The 23,449-nt window shown below is 47.7% G+C and overlaps 1 protein-coding gene across 1 annotated transcript in view; it reads right to left on the bottom strand.

The window, feature by feature from the left end:
• Nucleotides 1-23,449, bottom strand: part of LZTR1 (leucine zipper like post translational regulator 1) — a 692,494-nt gene that overhangs the window by 14,984 nt on the left and 654,061 nt on the right. The window contains exon 19 of the mRNA XM_069619129.1: nt 10,425-10,505. Within this exon, the coding sequence (XP_069475230.1) occupies nt 10,425-10,505 (81 nt within the window). The remainder of the gene's footprint in view (nt 1-10,424; nt 10,506-23,449) is intronic.

The raw sequence follows: 23,449 nt of genomic DNA, 5'->3' as shown, positions 1-23,449 counted from the left end.
CTGAGCTGGGGGGAAATCCGCTGAAAATTAGCGCTATTACCGCCAGCGGATTTCCCGCCAGCAGTAAGAGCGCGAAAATTCCCCATTGAGCCCATTGGGGAATGGGGCATTCCCGAATGGGCTCAGAGGGGAATGGGGAATTCCATTACCGCCAAACCCGTGATACGGCGCTAACAGCACCTGGGGGTTTGGCAGTAGGGCCAATACCGCCGGTGGGAATAGCACAGGCGTTACCGCCCAACTCGTGATGAGGCCCAATATCTTTAGATTTTGTGCAATTGCCTAAAGATCAGGGTTGTACATCTATTTTAGTGGTGGTAGATCATTTAACTAAGGCTGGACACTTTATTTCTATAAAAGGGGTGGTCACAGCACCCAGTTTGGCGAACACCTTTTTGCAAAATGTAGCTAGAATGCACGGTTTAACAGTTCAAATTATTTCTGACAGGGAGCCTCAGTTTGTATCAAAATTTTGGATGGCTTTCTGTAAGGAATTGGGCATGGAAGTAAGCTTGTCTACGGCGTATCATCCCCAGTCCAATGGTCTCACTGAAAGGGTTAATCAAGAGCTTGAAAAATATTAGAGGTGTTTTTTACATTCTAATCATAGTTGGCTCGACTTGGTTTGGCTGGTGGAATTTAGTTATAATAATGTTACCAAAGATGCTACTAAAATGACACCCTTCTTTTGCAATCAGGTTAACATCCTCAGTTTTTGAGAGCTGAATCTTCCTTCTTTAATTGTTTCCATTTTGAGGTAGATGAAAGAATACAAGTAATGAGAGATAATTTAGAACAAGCTAAACATGCCTTGCAAGGAAGTAAAGATACCATGAAACGGTTTGCTGACCAGCGTAGCAGAATTAGTCCAGAGTATAGTATCAGGTGGGAGATCTAGTTTTGTTAGCCACAAAATATTTGAGGTTGAAAGGGAGAACCACATTTAGCCCTAGGTTTGTTGGACCATTTGCTATGCAAAAGTTCTTAAATCCAGTAGCTGTTAAGCTTAAATTACCCAGAGAATTAAAGATTCATAATTCTTTTCATGTCAGTTTGATCAAGCTTGTGGTTGAAGGAACCCTTATCTTGCCACCTCCGTCATCTGTTATTTGTGAATGTGAGGGAGAAGAGTTTGAGGTAAAGACTATCTTAGGTTCTCGTAAGAGCAGAGGTAAATTACAATATTTGATTGACTGGAAAGGTTTTGGTCCTGAAGAGAGATCTTGGGAATCGGCTGAAGATGTTCATGTTCCATTGCTTGTGTCCAAATATCTTCAAAGGTTCCCTTTCAAGCCTGGCCCTAGGACAGGTCCTTGCAGAAGGGGTAGTGTCAGGGACATCAGGGTTCATACGTGAAGAGTCAGGCTAAGAATTAGGAAACACAGGGTTAGCAGGGTGCAAAGGTTGGAGGGTAGTGGTATTATGTGCAATACAAATGGTTATCTTTTTTCCTTAATACCCTTTCTCAGAGATCAGCAGAGTTAAGCACTCAAGATGGTGGACTGGGCTCGGACCCAGGCCAAGATGGTGGATTCGCTCAGCAGTGATCTAGTTTAGAATGTTGAGGGCAGTTGATTCTGGCAGACCATTCTAAACTGCTTTTCATCATTTTTCCTTGAATAATTCAGTCATGTTTTGAGTAGCTCTCTGTAGGCCTACCCTTTTTCTCTTAAGAAGTCAGAAGAAGCAAGTTGAAAGCCAGCTGCAATCTACAGTAAACTTGTGGGAGTGCAGCTTGTTGGCGAGCATACAGCTTACTTTATTATACTTAAAAAGGAAACCTTTGAATTGTGAAACTAGTCGAGGAAAGCAGCGCTTGAGAAATCAGTACATTTGAATGTTGCCTGGAGTTTCCCGTTACCTAATTGACATTTGAACAGTTTCATTTTGGCTTAGTAGAATTTCCAGCTTTTTGTGATGTTCGCGCAATGATAAGCTTCAGTCTGTGTGCCGCACATGATTACGCGAGTAGCAATGTTTTGTTTCGCTTACCTCTGTCACTAGCAATCTATCTCTAAAGTGACTGGAGTGCCACAGGTAATATGCACCGAGATAGAAGGCACACATAGGATCACGTAGCCGGCAGCCATACACTGGCAACCTAATGTAATCAAATAAAAAAGGAATGCAAATACCTCCGTAAGGTACATTTCAAAGGCATTATTCAAGTGACTGTGGAGAACGTTTTCTTCTAAGATCCTCTACATAGAAGGGACTTCAAATGACGCATTATGTGCAAAGTACTTTAAACCTGAAAGTAACTTTATTTTCTTCGTTTTAACCTTTTTTCAATTTAAGATAACTTGGTTGGGAGACTAGCAACAAGGTTAACTGGTGTAGGAAGCAACTTTAAATAGCATTTAGTCTAGTTGCACATGGTAACTCTTGTACAAACTGATGAGATGATCTCTGTGCTTTGACAATATTTAGGAAAATATTCACTGATGAATTGGAGTGTGCTGGAAGATAAACAATTGGTTTTTGGTATCCAGAATTAATAGAGAAGGTTAAAGCACACTATATAATTAGATCCTCCAAGCTACTAGCGGAGGAGTTACAGGTATTTTTTCAGTTCCTTAGAATTCCATTGAGAGAATGTATTTTGAAATGATTGTGCAATTGTGTTTAAAATGCTTTAATTCCCACTCAGGGTGTTGAAAAAGAAGCAAGAGCTCCTGTGTTTGTTGTTTTGTCCCATTTCCCTTCCCCCCTATCTGATCCACACTGTAAATTAAAAGTGAGGCACAGAACAGCTGAAGAGGTTCAGCAGCTCCTACAGAAGGCAAAGCAGGAGCATGAGAGTATAACATGGCATACATGCCACATGACCCATCTCCAAATGTAGTCCCCTATTCACTCTCTGAGAGTGCTTACGCCATGCACTAATTGGCATACACAATGTCCCCAATCCGTACAGTAACACTTTCTTCCACTCCATACATTCGGGACCCTTTCATACTATATCCTCTTTCAGCTATCCTTCCAACATCCAGTACCCCTCTGGCACAGCAATACTTTTTGTTAACAGACAAGACCTCTGTAACTCAAAAGGATAAATATTTTAGTCTCCAATCCATGTATCCAGTACTACTCGCACAGCACAAAATCAACATGAGGTACTACTCATTTAGTACAAAATAAACTTCAACATCCTTACACCTTACATATTCAATAGGCACCTGACTCCAAGCACACTACCCCTTACTCCACTATAACCACATTGCCCAAAATACACTGTGGTGCACTATACTCCACCTCTGTCTCCATTACTCCAATCCATAACAACACACACTCCCTAGAAATGCCAAACAAGGCATTTCTAGTATTGCATTCACTTCCTACAGTCCATGTGCTGCTTCGGCAGTGCTAACCTGCAATTAATGTGCTTCCTAAACATTTCTACTAACACACTAATCATCCTTCCTATCTGCTTCACATAGACATTTATGCTACAAGTCCTTTAGCACTTCCGCAGTTCAAAAACCTGCAAATTCTCAAAGTGTTAATGGCTAACACCATTCTAAACTATTCAAAGCTAGGATTCTATGTTTTTGCTAGATTATTCATGGTGTGGTCATTGTGTAGGTCAATTAGATGTATGTAATAGTTGTATAGATGGAGATAATTGTGTATTTGGTGATGAATAAAACACATTATTAAAACCTGATATTATAATCATCTCAGGTTTTTCAGTGTTTTGGTACGAGATTCTTTAATCCCAAAAGGCAGATGCAATGCATTTTGATGTTTGATCAATGACCTGGTTCCTGTTGGGGGATAGCTCTATCCAAAGTGTTTAATTTTATGGCATACACATCCTACATTGAAAATGAAGGTGAGGAAGGGACATGCAACAAAACAAAAAAATAGCCGGATCCATGCTTTATTGCCTATCCCATAGTTAGTTTTTCTGCTGACTCATACAGAGAAAGTCAGTCACATTTCCCTACATTTAAGATCCCTTTCCTCAAGACTTTGACAAAATTGTCTGGTTGGGAACGGTAGCAAATACAGGCAAGAGCCAGATATATTCTTTCAACTTTGCATCAGGTCTCGAGCCAATGGTGCCTACTGTTCATGAACAAAGTCTACTGGTATGGTACTGGAGAAGGGCTGGGAAGAGCACACTGCCAGCCAACAAGTACCAAAGGGGATTTGTCCTGTTGGGGGTACCACCAAAATCATTTGAAAGAGTTGAGGTCTCTGAACAAGAAGAAAAGGCGAGAAGGAACCATGGAAATCCCCTTTACAGACCAGATGGATGCCTCCTAGACAGAGATGGCGTCCTTTCCTTCCAGGAGGCACACACAGTGTATTTCTGATTTAGACCGGGTTCTGACGGATCGACTTCAGAACACCACCATAACAGAGAGGCAGGGAACTACAGAGATGTTAAGCTCCCATTTCTACAAAGAAACATACCTACATTCATAGTTCTGGATCACTTACCCACAAGACCTAAAGCCAAGTTAATTAGATATTGTACCATCTACTCTACATGCCCATTGTGCATTGTGACAACATACGATCGACAGAACACTCATGACTCTAGGTAATTCAACACTTTGATTACTCTGGATAAAGTGGTCAGGTTTGGGTTGGACCAACTCCTACTAAACTGAGGCTATCATTTCCCCAAACAAAATAAGGTAGCGTGCCTGGCTGTCAAATGCAAAATATGAATATGACAGGTGGAAATCAAAAGAAATAAGAGAAGGTTCCCAGTTCTAAATAGGCGATGTGGCCTTTAAGTGCACACAATCAGTCTTTTGTATTGTTTCTTCTGTGTCCGTCCAGGGGCGCTAGTTATTCATGCGGCATGTGATGGGAGTGATGCCTGACTGATCTTGGGGTTTCTACAATGAAAAAAGTGCAAATGCCTGTTCTAAAAGGTCCACATGTCCTTATTCAAAGTTCTCTAACTTACTACTACACACAGAACCATGGATATAGCCCCCAGCTAGCTTGTTGGCTAGGTCAAAGCCCCAAGGCCATAAGCAAACTTCTACCAGCAAGCACTTCCGTCTCCCCCTTGCCTTCAGGGATTACCTTCACACCAATAATGTCACTTCCTTTTCAAGGGCGTTAACACTCGCTTACCAGCAAATGTGTCTTCTCCCTTGCCAGGGTTGTTGCCAGAGGTTATGGTCACCTCCCAGTCATGGGCTACCCTTCTGTGGTTGAGCCCCAAATAGCTCTGGCATTCCCCTTCTGTTCTTTGGTTCCTGCTATGGATTGTATATAGCCCGACAGTATGCTTTTAGCAATTGCCCCTCCCTCCTCTGTGACCTTTTTCAGGGCTTGACATAATGCCCTCAATGTGCTGTTACTTTTTCTCTTTACTTGGGTATATTTTCTATCAAGCAGCTGAGTGGCAGCCTTTAACAGGACGTGGGTTCTCCTCTCCTGCTCTCTGGTTACACCTTCCCTCTGAACCAACGTCCTAACTGTGCCAATTCCTTCTCTTCCCTGCATCCTTTTATATGGCTGTACTTGACTGATTGCCCAACTTGCTTCAGGTATGGGCCTCCAATTTCCTTGTTGGCTGCAGGTCGTGGGATTGGCTCTGCCGTAGTTTCTCCCGCTCCAATTCATGTGTTTTGCCTTCCTGCCATATGTTTCTCAGGTGTTGCACATTTTCTCCCTTCTTTCCATTGGCTAGCTGAGAAACTTGTTTGATGTGGAATGAGTGATTAAAGCCTCAGTTTGCCATCTTGGGAACAGGAAGCAGTGGAGACCCTTCCTGACTTCTACAATGAGCACCTTCTGCCTAAGAAATAAATGATTGGATGCCTGTTTGACCTGAGGCTGCCCTGATATGGGGAACAATGTGTGAGCATATCTCAAGTGATGTAGCAGGGCTTCACAGTCTTAGTGTAAAGTCATCATCACAACTACTCTGCTCCAGCAGCCTATTAGAGTATGGGGAACGGTAAAAGCCTCCATGCTTAAAAAATTAAGGATTGATTATCTGCAGAGAAATGTTTGGGACTGTAGGTGCATGCTCAACAACTGGGGTTCCTTGCCAACATGTACACCTCTGTGCCTAGCTCTATTCTGATCTATCTGAGACCTTATGTGGTACAGGAGGTTGGGGTTAGGGAAATACTCTTGGAAATTCCCTTTGCACCTCTTCCTGGTAGCTCCACACTGCAATTATGGGCCTTATCATCGGCACTTGACTGGGATCAAATTACTAGGCAGAGTATACTTTTCTCTTAAAGCATAATTTATTAGGGGTACTTGTACAATATTTATTTATTTTATTTATTTGCATTTTTAAAGCGCTCACACAGCCCGGGGGCATCGAGGCGCTGTTACAGAATATGTCTCTTAGTTGCATATTTATAACGCGCTTAGTACCTGGAGGTTTCTAAGCACGGACCCGGGGATTGGACCTGTGTTGCTTCGTGTTGTCTTGTTTCCAAGGCAAGCACATTGCTGCTGAGCTATCCTCCCGGGACAATGGAGGTCCAAAACAACAAACTAAACCGGTCTTCACCAAACAAACTAATCAGGATGGATATTCTCTCCAGGGTCAGGGTAGTGTCCCAGGAATTTACCCAAAAGTAAAATGTCCCTCAGGGAAGTGTTCAAACAAAAGTTGCTGATATTTTTGGGCCGGGTTTCCAGTTAATCCCCTGGTGCCGGTTTCCAGAGGTTCCTGAACCGTGCTGTTGCTGGCCTCTAGATGTTCCTCAACCCTCATCACAGTCACAGTCTCGGATTTTAAGGATTCACACACCCTTCGTAAGGATGTCAGGCAGACCTGTTCCTGGCCTGCCATTTACAGTGGCCCTTCTCAAGAAGGAAGAGGTAGGGCCAGAGTTTCTGCTCTAGAGAAACAAACTCCTCAAGTAATTCAATTTCCTGGGGAAAGAGGTCCCAGCCATTTGGCCAAGCCATGATGGAGGGTTCTCTGGTCTCCTGGACCTACCCACTCCATCCTTGCTGGGTCTTAGTCCTCTTGTTTGTCTCTATGAACTGGAGGTACACACCCTACCCTATGCTTGTTCCTCCTCCTCCTCACTCCAACACTTACGTCAAGCCAACCAAGTCTGCCAGAACTTTCCTGGTCTGACTAGCTCTTGGTTTTTCCACCACCTCCTGCAGTCTTTCAATTTCCTCATGTTCCTCCTCAAAGCCCCTCTGTATATTTAATTCATCTTTACTTATTCAGACCACCTATGAGTGTTCAATCTCCTTTTTATTTTCTCTTATCACCTCAGTCTCTAATCTGCTTTCCAAACTCTCTTTGACAAAGGATTGCATGTTTCTCAGCCTTCTACCCAACACCTCCCGATATTTTCCAATCTCTTGATGTTCTGCCATCTACTTATCCTTGTGTACTCCAAACCTCTTCTATTACTAACCACCTCTATACTGTCACCTTCCACCTTACAATTGTTTTGTGTATAGTCATTAATCTCAAAGTTTTTCTCTCCGCTTTCCCACCTTGACATCTTTGGGTACTTTCTTCGATCCTTTCAAACACCACCCTTTGCCATTCTAGTCTCAGCTACAGGCTCATTATTCTCAAGCCTGGGGAGGCACTGGACCCCCTCGATGACGCCACTGAAAATTATCAGAACAAGGCAAAAGATTGTCACATCCGACTGTGTTACAGTACCTTGAACATTAAGTATTTTGAGTGTCTTTAGGCAGATCTACCCGGAACTTCTAGAAAATGTGGGACGGTCTGGTGCTTAAGTGGGGCTGGGGATCGGACCCAAAGGAACGGAATTCCCCCAGTATATATAAATGTGGAGGTGGGAGCAGTGATTAAGAGTTCCTGCAGGGCAAAGAGAATTATTCATCCCACCCACAAGCATATCTCGAGCAGGAGACCCTGCATTGAGTGTGCATCAAATAGCCAATGAGAGTATGTAGCCTTCTTGACAGGTTGTTGCATGCTGGAGAAAGCACTCACAGGGGCATGGATAGGAAGAAAAAGGTGTTGGGGCCGGACCTTTGGGGTCATGGGTCTCATGCCAGTGCCTAGATTAGCGTTTCCACTCATAACCTCACCAAGAACCTTAGGAGTCCTTACCAGACTCCCTGGAGTATTGAAGGACACACTTGTCTTTACTCACTGAAGGAGGACTGCCTGACCAACAGTAAAGACAAATTGTCAGAAAATAAATCTTGTTAACAGGGATAATGGAGAGGTGGGAGGAATATGAAAATAAACATGTACTCACCTGAGGCTTTAAAAGTCTCTTTTGCTTTTGTGCTATGCAATCTAGGAGATCATGCACACTAGCAAAAGCCAATGTAGAAGTTCACAGCAGGAGCCCAATATTTGCAGACTAAAAGGAAAGGCAGTTTCAGAGTGCACACAAATGAGGGGGCCCGGGCCTGGGCAACTATGACAAGGAAGACACTTTGAGGACTAAATAATTCCTGAAATAAGGACTGAGGTGCCCCAGAAGAGTCTTTTGGTTATGGGAACTAGTATAGAAGGGGTAATGCAGTTTAGAATTGAGGTGTTCGTTTTAAGTTACAGTAATTAAAGTACAAACATAACAGGAGTAATGCATGGATGGCAAGCTGCACAGGTCCTTTACACAGAATAGCGGGTATAATACAGGATACAGTTAGCCATTCCTTTAAATGTAGATGCTGAGTACTTTGATGACACAACATGCATATGTAAGAAGTTTGGTGCACAGCCATAGCTCTGGATGAGTGGTACGGGATGGCAAGAGATACAGGTTGGGGGGCTAACAGCACAATGACAAGAGTGACATTGGGAGTGGAAAAGGTACATGGAAAGGCTGACAGTTGAGGTTTAAGGTGCCCTAGCACTGGTGCTGGAGGTGGGCAAGTCTTAGAGTAGCAAAGGCATTGCCTATCACATGTGAAGCATTACTAAAGATGTCTGGTGGCAAAGCACGGAAATGATAGACAACAGGAAATCAGATATACACTAATGTATATATAGAGAAAAAAAGGCTTAGAAACTCAGAAAGCCACGGGCATACATCTACCTACTCAAGAATGACAGTCTTCACCAGTGAACACCCAACAGTGATTATGTTCAACTACTTTCACTGCAAGTGCCCACATCAACAAACAAACTGTAACTGCTGCATTCCCAACACACACACGTCTGTCTTGAGCTGGAATGTATTCTCTATAAACAGGACCACAAAAGACAATGTTTCAAAATAAGAGAACAGAATGAATAAAGTATGGTTTTTGTGAAGAACGTTCTGGCATTCTCATCCAACATTGCCCACCAAATTAAATGGCAAAGTGGGCAAAAGGTACTGTTACTGTCCCATCTTTATTGCCGAAATCTCCTACTGCTTTAGATATTATCATCCATATTTTAACAGTTGGGGTTCTAAAGAGTGAAGTGGCGACCAAACAGAGACTGGCTTAATGGAGAGGCATGAAATGGTTTTCTGTACATCTTCATAACTGTAGGAGCCCTGCAACAGAATGCCTATTGACCTTAAGAAAGGTGCCTCACTATCAGACTGCTTTGTGAATAAAGGGTGAGGCCCTGCTATCAGACTGCCTAGTGTCTGAAGACAGAGGTCCCATGTTTTACAGGCAGATAAGCCTACTCTATGAGACAACTTAGTTTCTGGATGCAGGAAATTCCACCAGGATACTGCCCCCCCCTTTTTACACTAGCTATTTTGGGGGAAAAAGGGGTCCCCCATCAGCATATTTAGTTAATGTTGGACTCTCATCCCGGTTCACACCCTACCGCCCACCAGCTTCCAATTTTCCCATGCCAGGGCCAATACACATTAGATTGCCTATTTTCAGAAGGCAGCACTCCCCCAGGCTGTATTCTTTAAAGGCATGGTTTCCACCATCTGACTGCATGTTTTCTGAAGGCAGGATTCCCCATTCAGACTGCCTATTTTCTAGAAGGAGGAGCTGTCCACATCAACTGCCTCATTTTTTAAAGGACGACAATCCTAATTCTACTGATCATTTCCTAAAGGGGTAGACCTCCCCATCAGATAACTCATTTTCCAGAAACAGAAAGTCACCAAGAGCCCCATTTTAGCACCAAGCAGCATGCCATTCATTTATAGTAAGTAATGGACCAAATATTGTGCAGGTGCTCATATTTGAGACATTTGAACTTGAATTCTCACGGTTTTTAATTTTAATTCCAAAAACAGAACGGCAGCCTGCCACAACACAATTATAAAATCTACACTGACTGGTTTGAGTTCATGGTTTTATTCAGAGACAATCATGTTTGTAATTTGGCTGTGGTCTAAAATAGTGTTCTTTTGCTACTCCAGGATGTTTCAACAGTGGTCGAAGCGAATGACAGGAAGCTAAACAAGAGGAGACAGGCGTCTTGTACGGAGGACTCAGCGGTGGGCTTGACTTAGCCAAGGCCACACTAATGGGCAGCAGATCCCCAGAGCCAGAGAAAAGATCCCACCAACCTTGGTGAACTGGTGCACAATGATGTGCAGGCAGTGCTTCTTCATATCCAGGGCCTGCGTCTTATCGGCGGCTTCTAGTATCTAGGGGAGACAAGAAAATGTACAATGTTAGAAAAAAATATTTATATCAGGTAAGGAAGATGCCTTTAAATGTCTGACACAAATTTCCACAAAAACCATATGATCATTAAAATACAGCAATGGCTGTAAACTTCCAGACGACCCTATGCGGAATGGTAAGGTATATAATCATTCAGGTGTGCAGAAGCATAATAGCAAAACGATGATAAATCTAACAGTGTCCATCGGTCCAATTGTTAGACTTGTGGGCAAACTCAGGATATCCCAAAAAGATGTTAAAAGTACTGGTCATCGTTCCTATTAAGAAACTTGTGCGTCAGTCATTGGCAGGTGGACCCATAATTAATGGACATCTCCTTATTTAAAGGTTATATCAGTCTATTAAGGTGAAAGGCTGGGGGATACCTCAAGGCAATGTGACTGCACGTTTTATAAAAATAAATCATTTGATCACGTATTCCGATGATGTTTATAAACACATACAAGTCTGTAATGCAAAGTCTGACACTCTTCCCTGGCCACATTCAAACCTGTCACGTTCTCTGTTGGTGGTTGAATCAGGCCCCCCTTCAGCACGTTCCCTGAACATGACTAACATGCAGGTATTCCCTGTTAATTTATGAAACATCTGTGTAATGAGTTTTCCAAACATATACTTTAAGGACACCAAGTTGGGATGCTGCATTTACCAGGATGACACGTGTAAGAAGCGCCAAGAAGAGGGAATGAGGAAAAGAGCATATTAAGGAAGATAGACATATGGATTAAGAGACATTGCTAATGTAAGCAACATGCTTTGACCAGCTCCCCTTTATTAAAGGGTTGGGAAGACTGCCAAAGGGAATAGTTTCTTACCTGTAACTCCATTTCTCCAGCATTGGTATCTTTCATGGATTCACATGCTTAGAATATTCCCCGTCGACAAACTGGGAACCTTCGGTAAGCTTATAAAGCCGTTTTCAATAGGAAAACGTTCGACACTTTCGTGTCCTATCTACGTCTTTTGGGCCACGCACGCACGCCCACTAGGACATAGCGCTATAAATGCCCCGCCCCCGCGGCTCCCTTCAGATTTTGACCCCTCCAAAGAAGAATGGGGTGAAACCAAGCACTACAAGACGATTGCATTTAGGGGAGGCCGGCGGGCGCCTGTGAATCCATGAAAGATACCAATGCTGGAGAAATGGAGTTACAGGTAAGAAACTATTCCCTTCTCCAGCATTGGATATTTCATGGATTCACATGCTTAGAATAGAATGCACAGCAGTGATCCTGAAAAAAGGAGGAGGAGGTGTGAATGCAATCCCGCACCCAACCAATCCTGCATATAGCGAATCACGTTTACATAAGATTCAAATTTAAAGTGTGCCACAGTAATTGCACAGAATATCCATATAAAGCCATAACAGTATACATAAACATACATTTATATCCATATATATATCCATATATATATATATATATATATATATATATCCATATATATATATATATATATATATATATATATATATATATATATATATATATATATATATATATCCATACATATATATGTCCAAATCAGCATAGACCCTTCTTGAAAAAGGGCTTACCTTATTGAAATAGTTGTCGCAAGATTGCTCTTCCCATTTGTATTTCGTCCGCATGCTGTCGTTCGAGGCAGTAGTGGCGGGTAAATGTGCGAGGCGCTGACCATGCTGCCGCCTGGCAAATGTCTGTCAGTGGTAACCCTGCCCACAACGCCGTCGACGACGACAAAGTCACCCTGGTTGAATGAGCTCTCGGACGTCCTTGTAGCGGTTTTCCCGCTTTTGAATAACAGAAGGCAATCATCGACGAGACCCATCGGGCCAGTCCCTGTTTTGAAATTGCCTTCCCTTTCGCCGAAGGGCCATATGCAATGAAGAGTTGCTGCATAGATCGAAGTTGTTGAGTTCGATGAAGGTAACATTTTAGAGCTCTCTTGATGTCCAAGGTATGTAGGACCTTTTCCGCAGCCGATGAAGGGGTCGCGAAGAAGGTGGGCAGGGCAATAGATGAGTGCTTATGATAAGTTGTAGGAACTTTCGGGATGAAACGTGGACTTGTTGACAGAATCACCTTGTCCTTGAAAAATCTGAGATACGGAGGTTTAGTGACCAACGCTTGTAACTCCGAGATCCGTCTAGCTGATGTTCTAGCTATTGGAAAAGCCACTTTCCATGACAAGAACTTCATCGACGATGGGGCCATTGGCTCAAAGGGTGGTTTCATTAACCCTGCTAGCACTATATTCAGGCTCCACGTTGGTGGAAAAAGTTTAACCGGAGGGAATGTTCGGAACAAACCTCTCATGAAGTGTTTCACTAACCTGTCGCTAAACAAGGGAGATGACTTCCTTCTTCTTGTGAACCTAGAGATGGCCGCCAGGTGAACCTTTAGTGATGAAAAGGACAATCCGCTTTTTGCTAGTTGTGGTAGATACGGAAGAAGCTGTTCCGGAGTAATCCTCACAGGCTGTACTCCCGTCTGTCCTTGACACCACGCACAGAATCTTTTCCATTTACACCTGTAGGACTTGTTGGTGGAAGGGGCTCACGCCGCTTGTAAGATCCTGCGACAGACCGAGGAAATGTTCAAGGCACCAAATTCTGGAAAGTCAGGAGCCAAGCTGTGAGATTGAGACTGTATGGATTGTGATGCCACACTTTTCCCTCGTCCCGGGACAGGAGGTTGGGAACCTTCGGGAACGTTATCGGGTGATCTGCTGACAGGTGGAGCATGTCGGAAAACCACGGCTGCCTCGGCCAAAACGGTGCCACCAGGATGACTCGGCACCTGTACCCGCGTATCCACTGCAGAGTTCTCCGTATCAGAGGAAACGGAGTGAAGGCGTAGGGGAACTTGTCCATCCACGGGAAGGAGAACGCTTCTCCCAGCGAACCTTCCTGTGGCCACCTGCTGGCATACATCTCGCACTTCTTGTTCCTCTTCGTGGCAAAGAGATCCAGCGGAGGCCGCCCCCATTTCTCGAAGACCTTCGACAATTGACCGGTGTCTATTTCCCACTTGTGGATCTGGTCCATATTTCTGCTGAGCGAGTCCGCCTGTTCGTTCCATACTCCTGGAAGGTGATGAGCTACGATGGATATATCGTGTTCAGAGCCCAGTGCCACACCTTTTGAGCCTCGATGGAAAGGGTTCTGGATCGTGTGCCACCTTGCTTCCTTAAGAAAAACATTGCAGTGGTGTTGTCCGTCAAAACTCTCACCGTGGACCTTCTGATGTGAGGCAGGAACGCCCTCAGGGCCCAGCACACTGCTCTCAGTTCCAGAACGTTGATGTGCAGGAGAGATTCCCTCTGAGACCAATGGCCTTGTGTTTGCAGAGTGCCCATATGTGCCCCCCAGCAAGTTAGGGACGCGTCCGTCACTATGGTTAACCGAAACTCCGGCTCCTGTAGGGGTACCCCTTTGGATAGATTCTGGACACTTTTCCACCACTGAAGAGCTAATAGGAGCTCGTCGTCGTCGTCGACGGTCAGCTTGTCTGACCAGAGGCCTTGAGCCTGTGTCCATCGGTCCGCCAGAAACTGTTGCACTGGCCTCATGAACAGGCGGCAGTTGCCCACCAGAGGAATGCAGGACTCCATAGCGCCCAGGATCGATGTATATTTTCTCACTGACAGTCTGGTATTGATTTTCAACTGACCTGCCAATCGACTGAGTTTGGTGATCCTGTCGAGGGATGGTTTCACTAACCCTGACTGGGTCTCGAACTGTGCGCCCAGGAACACCAAGCTTCTTGACGGTGTTAACGAAGATTTCTCAAAGTTTATCACAAACCCCAGCCGTTGTAAGAGGTTCATGGTGGCCTGCAGACTCCTGTCGTCGACATAGGGGAAGAGCCCCTCACCAACCAGTCATCGAGATACGGGTATACATGATGGCCTTGCCTTCTCAGCCAGGCTGCCACCGGGGCCAAACATTTCGTGAACGTTCTGAAGGGAAGATTTCAGTCCAAAGGGAAGTACTGTGAACTGGTAGTGAGTCCGCCCTACCACAAACCTTAGGAACTTCTTGTGTCTCCGACACATCGGTATGTGGAAGTACGCGTCCTGCAGGTCCGGAGACGCCACAAGATCTCCTTCTTGAACTGAGCGGATCACTTCTTGGAGCGTGAGCATTTTAAACTTTAAGCTTTTCAACGATTTGTTTAGCTTGCGCAGGTCTAGGATGGGACGCCACTTTCCGTTTGGCTTTTTCAACACACAGTATCGGAAATAAATCCCTTGACCCCTTTGGGACGACGGAACCAATTCTATAGCACCTTTTTGTAGCATAAGTGCTACTTCCTGCTGCAACACGCTCAGATGGGATTGAGCTACAAAAGCCGGTGGAATGTGCAGAGGGTTGCTTTTGAATTGCAGGGAATGTCCGTATCTTACAGTGTCCAACACCCATTGATCCGTTGTTATTTGCTCCCATTCGTTGATGTAACATGATACTCTGCCCCCCAGAACGTTCCGATGCCTGTCATTGCTGGTCCTTGGTCTGCTTATCCCTCGTCGACGACGAGTAACCTGCTCTCTTCTTGGGGGCCTGGTAGGTCCCGGTGACGTTTAGCCGCTTGCGAGGCTCGTCTGTATCCCTGGGGGGGGGTATGCTGGCCTACTGAAGGATCTGTCCCTCGATGCCGAGAATCTGGAATTTCCCGATGCTCCCCTGAAGGGACGAAAAGACCGGAAACTCCGGCCACTCTGGAGGGCCCCCAAGGAACGTGCTGTGTCCGAGTCCTCTTTCATGCCCTTCAGGGCTTCGTCCACCTTCTCGCCGAAGAGGAGGTCTCCTTCAAAAGGCATATCCAGTACCTTGTACTGCACCTCCGGTCGGAAGTTGGTGCATTTTAGCCATGCTTGCCGTCGGAGAACCACACCGTTATTCACCTGCTTAAACCCCGACTCCGTGAGGTCCACTGCGATGTTTATGGCATGATTGGAGGCCTCTTCGCCTTCCCTGACCAGCAACATAGCTGCTTTTCGATGTTCATCCGGATGGTGTTCCAGTATAGGAGCCAACCGGTGCCACATCTCCCTGTCGTATCTGGCAACTATGGCTAGAGAATTGGCCGCTTTCACTGTGGTAGCACCTACTGACAGCACTTTTTTGCCAAACGCATCCTGTCTGGCATCACTTTCCGGGGGGGTTGTGCACTTGTGCTGGGCCCTCACCTTCTTCGCCGCAGCCGCCCATACCACTGAGTCAGGAGTTGGTTGGGAGGAAAGGCACTTGGGAGTAGAGTCCGGGGCCTTAAATTTTTTCGCTGGTTGAGAGAAAGGGTGGCGCATGGTCTGCAATCCTTCCTTCCACACATGATCGAGCATGGGGACTGAAAACACAGACCTTCTCCTTTTCCCCATGTGGTCGAAAAGAAAACAGTCCCTTTTCTCCTCTTTCTGGGCCAGCTCGAATTCTGTACAAGCCCTGGCCATCATGGTGTGAAATGACCCAATATCGTCTTGGGGAGACGGCTGAGGGGTTTCCAATTCTGCTTCGGACTCCCAGGTTGGATCCCTGGAGGCGGAAAGGGAGACAACTGACGAGGCTCTGCTGTTCGAGTCCGAATCCATCAGTTCCCCTTCCTCGCGGCGTGGGGCCGAGAGGTTTGCATGCCACAGTGTTTGAAGGCGGTGGTCGAAGAGACGGGCCCGGGTCGTCGATGACCGTCCTGGCCGGAGTTGTTCGAGGTAGTCTGTCATCCAGTGTCTTCAGCAACGTTTGCAACGTGGATAAGACTTCGAATGACAAAAGTGATAGTGGGTTGAGTAGAGAGGTAGAACCCGGAATGCTCCCGGAGAGAAGCCTGGTAACTTGTAACCCCAGATCTGCAGGGCCAGCTATTCTTACATCCTCGTCTCCCGAGGACACCGACAAGGCCTCTTGCTGCAGAAGTGTCTCTGGCAAAATTGGATCGTATACCTCTGGATGCCCGGTCTCCTGCGGGATCTCTGTCGACGAAGCGATAGTCGGCTCCGTCGGCGACGTCTGCGGTCCAGGAACGGTTGCCAACTGCGTCAGCGGCAGAGAAGTAGTCGACGACTGCCCTACCGTCGATGATGGTGGTGGTCGTGCAGGCCTATGCGGCGTTCCCGCCTTTTCCGAACTCGACCTGCGTTTCTCTGTATCTCGACTCGAGGCCGATCTATGTCGATCGCCCCAGGAGGATTTAGATTTTTCTTTTTTTGTCTTTCCTCGCTGGAGATGAGGATGAAGAGGCCTTCTTCGAAGAAGAGTCCTTGGAATGGCCTTCCGATTATTCTCTCTCCGCCGGTCGCAATTTCTTCACGGGGGTTCCGACGACATTGAGCGGCGCGGGACCCCTGAAGATTTTGACACTGAGGCCGCACTGCGCGTGGAGCCCACCTCCGAAGGCGGGTATGCCCCCGCTGCGTCGTTCAACCATGCCACAAGTCTTCAACTCCGATCTTTCAGAGTCTTCTGGGAGAAGCCCTTACATATGTCGCACTTGTCTGCCGAATGATGAGGGTGTAGACAGTATATGCAGTCCATATGTCCGTCCCCCTCGTACACCTTCTTCAACCCGCACGTAGCGCACGGGCGGAACAGCACTTTTCCCGACATCAGGAGAAAAACTGCAACAGTACAACCTAACCAAGTAGTAGACTACACAAGGTGCTCCCACTACTTTGGAGACGGTTGAAATCTGAAGGGAGCCGCGGGGGCGGGGCATTTATACCGCTACGTCCTAGTGGGCGTGCGTGCACGGTCCAAAACGACATAGATAGGACACGAAAGTGTCAAACTTTTTCCTATTGGAAACGGCTTTATAAGCTTACCGAGGGTTCCAAGTCTGTCCACGGGGAATATTCTAAGCATGTGAATCCATGAAAGATCCAATGCTGGAGAGCTTTATTTATTACGAGGGATGGCATTTATCACAACCTCAAATGGTTCAGGGTGGGAAAGAAAATAGATACATCACCACAATGAGCTAGGCATTCACTTTAGCTGAAGTGTAATACATAACCTTAAAAATACATAGAAATCACTGGTGCAGGGGGGCGCTGTTGCGCTTGGAGATGATGGCCGCCTGATGTTTTGCTCCCGCTCCGTGAGGCACCTTCGTTCTTTAATCCTGCCTTGCTGCCCGCATAGTACCCGACCACCCACTCGGGCTGCTGGAGGTACCGGGCGTGTGCTGCCTGAACGCCGCCCTCCGACTTGTCCCCGCTGCGGAGCTACAGCCTGCTGGAGGCAGGCCGGGAGCTGGCGCTGCTCTGGCCCCTCTCCAAGTTCCAGGGGATTGTGCCTGTGGCCCGTGGCTTCGGGGCCTGCCGTGGAGGAGGGGCGCTGTGCCGCACTGTGCTGCCCTCTCCCGCCTGCCGCGGGACAGCAGCGGCTCGTTCAGCGGCCTCGGCTTTGGCCCGGGGGCCGTCATCAGAGCCCTGAGCAGCGCGCTACGCCACCCCCCCGGGCGGCGTGCTGCCTTCTTCAACTCCCCGGAAATCTCGTTGAAGACCAGCCTTCTGCCTTCTGGACGTCCCCGCCTTGGGCTGCCATGGTGAGTCTCTGGGTCCCGGTCTCTTCCCCACCCGCCACGCTGTGACAACTGATCCGGGCTTGCTCCTCCTCACTCCCGGAGGACTTGAGTGACACCTGGGCCCCCATTGCACCAGCGTTTGCTGCAACGGTCCTCTGACTCCACTGCCAACCTGCTCTACCTGGTACACTGGGCTCATGTCCCCGGGGGGAACGGCGGACACTGCTTGGGGGACTGGATCGCTGCGGGGGCTGAGCTCCCTCCTTCCTAGCACCCCCCAGGTGCTGGTGTGCCAGCCCAGAGTCTGCCCCCGGGGTGGCCTCCCCCCACCCACGGAGTTTGCCATCTCTTTTACAATGCTAACAGGAGGACTCCACTGTGGTGCTGGGCTCACTGGCCCCAGTATCCCCACCCACCAGCTACTCCTCGAGACCTGTTTTAACAAACCAGAATGGGGGTACCCTGTGTTGCCCCCCCTCATCTCGCTACCCATTAGCTGGACCCTCGGTCCCACTGAATCTACTGCAACTTGTGGCCTCCCACACTGCGTTCACCACCAATTCAGGACTCCAGGGGCCCCGGCTGCCCCCTGGCGGCCCGCACCTACTGGACTGGGTGCTTGACCGCCCCATTGCTCAACACAGGGAGTGTACCCTCCATCCACTCGACTATATCAGTGCCCATGGCCTCAGCTACTTTAATCTCGGCTGTGGAACACTGATCCCTGGGCCCCGGTCCCGCAACAGGATTTTTGGGGCTGTCTACACTGGTAGTCTCACTCACTGACTACTTGTTTCCACACGCACCTGTTGGCCGAGGAGGCCCCCCGTCCCCCGATCTGTTGGCCATTGGTGACCAGACCCCCTTCAATCTGCGACACTGCATTCTACCTTGACATTGAGGCCTTCTGTACTTCCACGGCGCCCGGGACGGCTGTTTGTCCCCCCCGTGATGCCCAGTTCACAGGTCCCCCAGGCGTTGATGCCATTGGTTTGGATTTGGTTGTTTGGTTACGGGGTTACCATTCCTCTGTTTGGGGGAGGGTTGTGGGATGGGGTGGGGGTATCTGGGTTTTATGTTAAAAAAAGCGTGGTATCCACAGACAAGGTAGAGTACAGGGCATTATGGAACCGATGGTATTGCAGATCTAACCGCGCTGTACACCGCCCATGGGGGCACCGCTCCATCTACTTGCAACTCCTAATGACTGCCCCGGGCCCATTGTGTGAGGACACCGTGACATACATGAGCTGGAATGTGCGGGGGCTGGGTAACCATAAGAAAATGAGGCTACTACAGCTCCAAGCCGAGCGCCATGGGGTTAAAGTCCTGCTCCTACAAGAAACACATTCCTGCACTGAATATCGTGAAAAGCTTGCTAAAATATGGGGCCCTCAGAGGTATTATACCAACTACTCTACCCAAAGCCGTGAGGTTATGACCCTAGTTCACAGGAGCCTTAAGTTTAACCCCATAGCTACATTGATCGACCCCCAGGGTAGATATGTATTACTCTATGGTATCCTGCAAAGGAAGGAGGTGGTCTTGTTAAACATTTACGGTCCCAACGTCGACGATCCAGACTTCTATCTACACCTCACGTCTCTCCTTGATAGTTTCCCGTTGTTACCATTTCTTTGGGGAGGTGATTTCAACACAATATTTGATGTAGACCTTGACAGATCGGTCTCCAGACCCCGTCGGCTATCTAAAGCTGCTTATACTACACTCTCGTCTCTCCCCCGTCTGGCCCTTGTGGATGCATGGAGGTTCCTTTATCCCGACTCTCGTTCTTACTCCTACTCCTCGGTGCACGACTCCTATTCCCGAATCGACAGGTGGCTGGTGTCTGATATACTCATAAGGGGTGTTTCTTGCCTAGTGATCCTACCCAGAATCCTTTCTGACCACTCGCCGGTGACTATCACCCTGTGCTGGGGCCCAGACCGTGGTCGGAACAGACACTGGAGAATGAAACCACACTCTCTTCTCAACCCTGTTTTCAGCTCCGAGTTGGAGTCGGCAATCGAGGAATTCTTCGAGATCAACACCAATACGGTGCTCACTCAGGCCACCCTTTGGGAGTCCTTTAAAGCCTATATCAGAGGTATTGCCCTGTCCAAGGAAATCGGCATCCTTAAAACTATTCGAAGGGAAATTGCCAAATGTGAGGCCACACTGTCCGCACTGGAAGCCCAATGTACCTTGCGTCAATCGGTGTAGAACTGGATACCTTCCGTTCCCTTGCGGACCGCGAACTGAGGTTTCTAGACAGCCCGGGCCTTGTGAGGAAATATGGCGAGGATGAACGCCCAAGCCGCCTCCTGGCTAGACTCCTCTGCCGAGAGTTTAGCGCTCCACCCATCCCCGGAGTAGAAAGACCTGACGGAACCCTGGCCACGTCACCCCAAGATATTAGCTCTGAATTTCTCTCCTTCTACAAATCACTATATGCCCAAGCGGACACTGCCACGACATCGGAAATTGACCCCTACTTAGATAATCTCCCCCTCTCGATCCTTTCCCCTGAGACCATCAGCTCCCTTGAAAACCCAGTCACCCCCGAGGAGTTCTCGGAAGCTATAGATTCACTCTCTTCAGGTAAATCTCCAGGATCAGACGGAATCCCTGTCAAATTTTACTAACATTTCAAATCACTCCTACTCCCTCGCTTAGTGGCCCTTTGGGAGGAATCATCGGAAGTAGGTCAGTTCCCCCCCCCCTCGCTCCGTGAAGCCATTTAACCGTCTTGCTAAAACCTGGTAAACCCCCCACTCAATGTGGCTCCTACCACACGCTTTCACTCATCAACTGCGATGTTAAGATCTATGCCAAATTACTTGCCTTACGTCTTGCGCCCTACATGCCACACATCATTCACCCTGATCAAGCGGGATTTATTCCGGGACGCTCCACCTCCTTGAACCTGAGGCGCCTCTTCAACATCATAAGCAGGGTGAGCCCAAAGGTCCACGCGGTAGCCGCAACACTCGATATGCAAAAAGCTTTCGACTCTGTCTCGTGGAAGTACCTTTTGAGGGTGCTTGACAAATGTAAATTCTGCCCCACTTTCCTTTCCTGGTTCAGGTTGCTCTATTCCAACCCTGTGGCCAGAGTTTGCACCGAAGACTGGTGTTGCCCTCTCTTTCATACAGCTAGGGGGACAAGACAGGGCTGTCCCTTTTATCGCCTAATCTTCGCTGTGGTGATGGAGCCATTTGCGGATATGCTTCGCCAATGTCATGCACACATGGGCCTGCGCACCGCCGGATCCTCGGACATAGTTTCCCTCTATGCCGACAACGCCCTCCTCTTCATCCGCTCCCCGGATACTAATCTGGCCCCGATTGTGGAAGACATTTTCCTCTTTGGTCGAATCTCTGGTCTCAAAGTGAATTGTTCGAAATCCACCCTGTTTCCACTTACTGCCAGCACACCCCCTTGTGTTGATACCCTGGGATTCACATGGGCCCAATCTGTCTTTACCTACCTAGGCATTGTAGTGTCACGTCAGACTGAACAGGTCTTTGAAGATAACTACCAAAAATACCTCACAAAAAACTCACAGTAAAGTCACAGGGCTGGAGCAAACTCCTGCTTTCTCTGGCAGGCAGGATAGGGATATTGAAGACGGTGGCACTGCCCCAGCTCCTGTACAGATTCGCCAACATTCCACAGTGGCCAGGTAGCGGGTTCTTCCAGGCGTTGACTTGTATCCTTAAAACCTTCCTCTGGCACTCGGGCGCGGTCCGGCTTAAACTCAAGACCCTAGCTGCCCCAATGGAGGTTGGTGGCTTCGGGGCTCCTGATTTCCTCAAGTACTGGCAGGTGGCGCAACTCCAATATACCGCATACTGGTTCAACACATCAGATCCCCCACCCCATGTCAGGCTCGAAAGGTTATCAGTAAACGACCGGGACATCCGTTCCTTGGTAATTACACCCATGCAGATGATATCTGACTTACTCGACCCGGCGACCTGCACGTCACTGGCCCCATCTAAAACGTGGCAACTATTGGGCATCACCCATCCTTTCCATGGTAATCTACCACTTTGGAACTTCCTCCCAGAGGTCCCACAGGTGCCTCTCTCTATTGTTCGCCAGTGGGCTGAGGCGGGGTATGAATTGCTCCGGGATGTCTTTGATCAGGGCAATTTCATAGAGTGGCCTGACCTCCCGCTTTCCCTGAGGCGAACACCTTCCGTTTGGCTCCAATACTCATCCCTCCGGAAAATCCTTAAACACAAATAACCGAGCTACCCGGCATTACCACCGGATGAATCTGCAATTACGGAACTCTCCCCACCCTCCCAGGGGCAAAGGGGCAAAGTCTCCAGACCTTATACCTTAGTGCAGACCAGATCGCCCCCCATACTTTCCTAATTAAAACACACTTGGGAGGCCGACCTTCGTCTGGAAATGTCCGACGAACGGTGGGCCCATATGTGCGGACGCATTCATGGGGTCTCCTTCAACTCCCGCTTCAAACTGATCCAATTCAAGGTACTCCACAGGTACCAGTACACCCCAATCAGATTGCACTGTATCTCGAATGACCTCTCCCTCAGATGCCCTAGGTGCGGCTGCGACGACGCTGACTATATACACATGATTTGGTCCTGGCCCCGCCTTACTCAATTCTGGGGTGCAGTATGCTCTACTATGTCGGCGATCCTTGAATACCCCATCACTCCATCCCCGATGAAGTGTCTTTTTCATGACTTCCCAGAGCTCCACTGGGACTCCAGGAAACTGGCTGTCCTCTGTATGCTACTTGCAGTATGCTCTATCCTACTCTGTTGGCTCTGGTCCGCCACGCCTACACATGCACAGTGGCTCAGGGCGGTCACATGGGCTTCGGACACTGAGGAATCCTGGGCGGTACAATAGCCCACCCACTCCAGACCTAGAGATATTTGGTTAAAGTTTCACTCATTTATGACCCCTGCTGATACGGACTCAGACCCTGCATCTCCGGCCCCCTCTTCTCGCCTCTCCTCTCCAGACACCTGAATAGTTTCCTCCCTACCCCTGCACTTACCTTGCATGTATCCCCCATGTGTATAAACTGATTTTTATACATGCTCTGTGTCTCTGTGCTTCCTGCTTTGTTTTGATTATACATCCCTGTGAGTTGCTCACCTGTACCTGTGCTACCAAGCTAAATAAAAAGAAGTTTAAAAAAAAAAGAAATCACTGGTGCAGGCTAACATTCCAGTCTTCAGCCTAAAACACCCTGATAAACTGGATACAGGAAAAATGTCCTGTAGGGCAGGCAAGTTACCTGGAAGTCACTCGGCAAAGTTTCAGATGAGTAAAATGTTCCCAGATAAATCATTGTGACAAACTTAATAGGCAAACAGTGTGGGGCAGGTAAGTCAGTGTTGTAATACGAAACT

The sequence above is a fragment of the Ambystoma mexicanum genome, chromosome 10 (genome assembly GCF_040938575.1).
Source record: "Ambystoma mexicanum isolate Mex_15411 chromosome 10, UKY_AmexF1_1, whole genome shotgun sequence".
Lineage (NCBI taxonomy): Eukaryota > Metazoa > Chordata > Amphibia > Caudata > Ambystomatidae > Ambystoma > Ambystoma mexicanum.
Note: the sequence above shows the minus strand (reverse complement) of the source record. Positions and strands in the feature narration are given on the sequence as shown.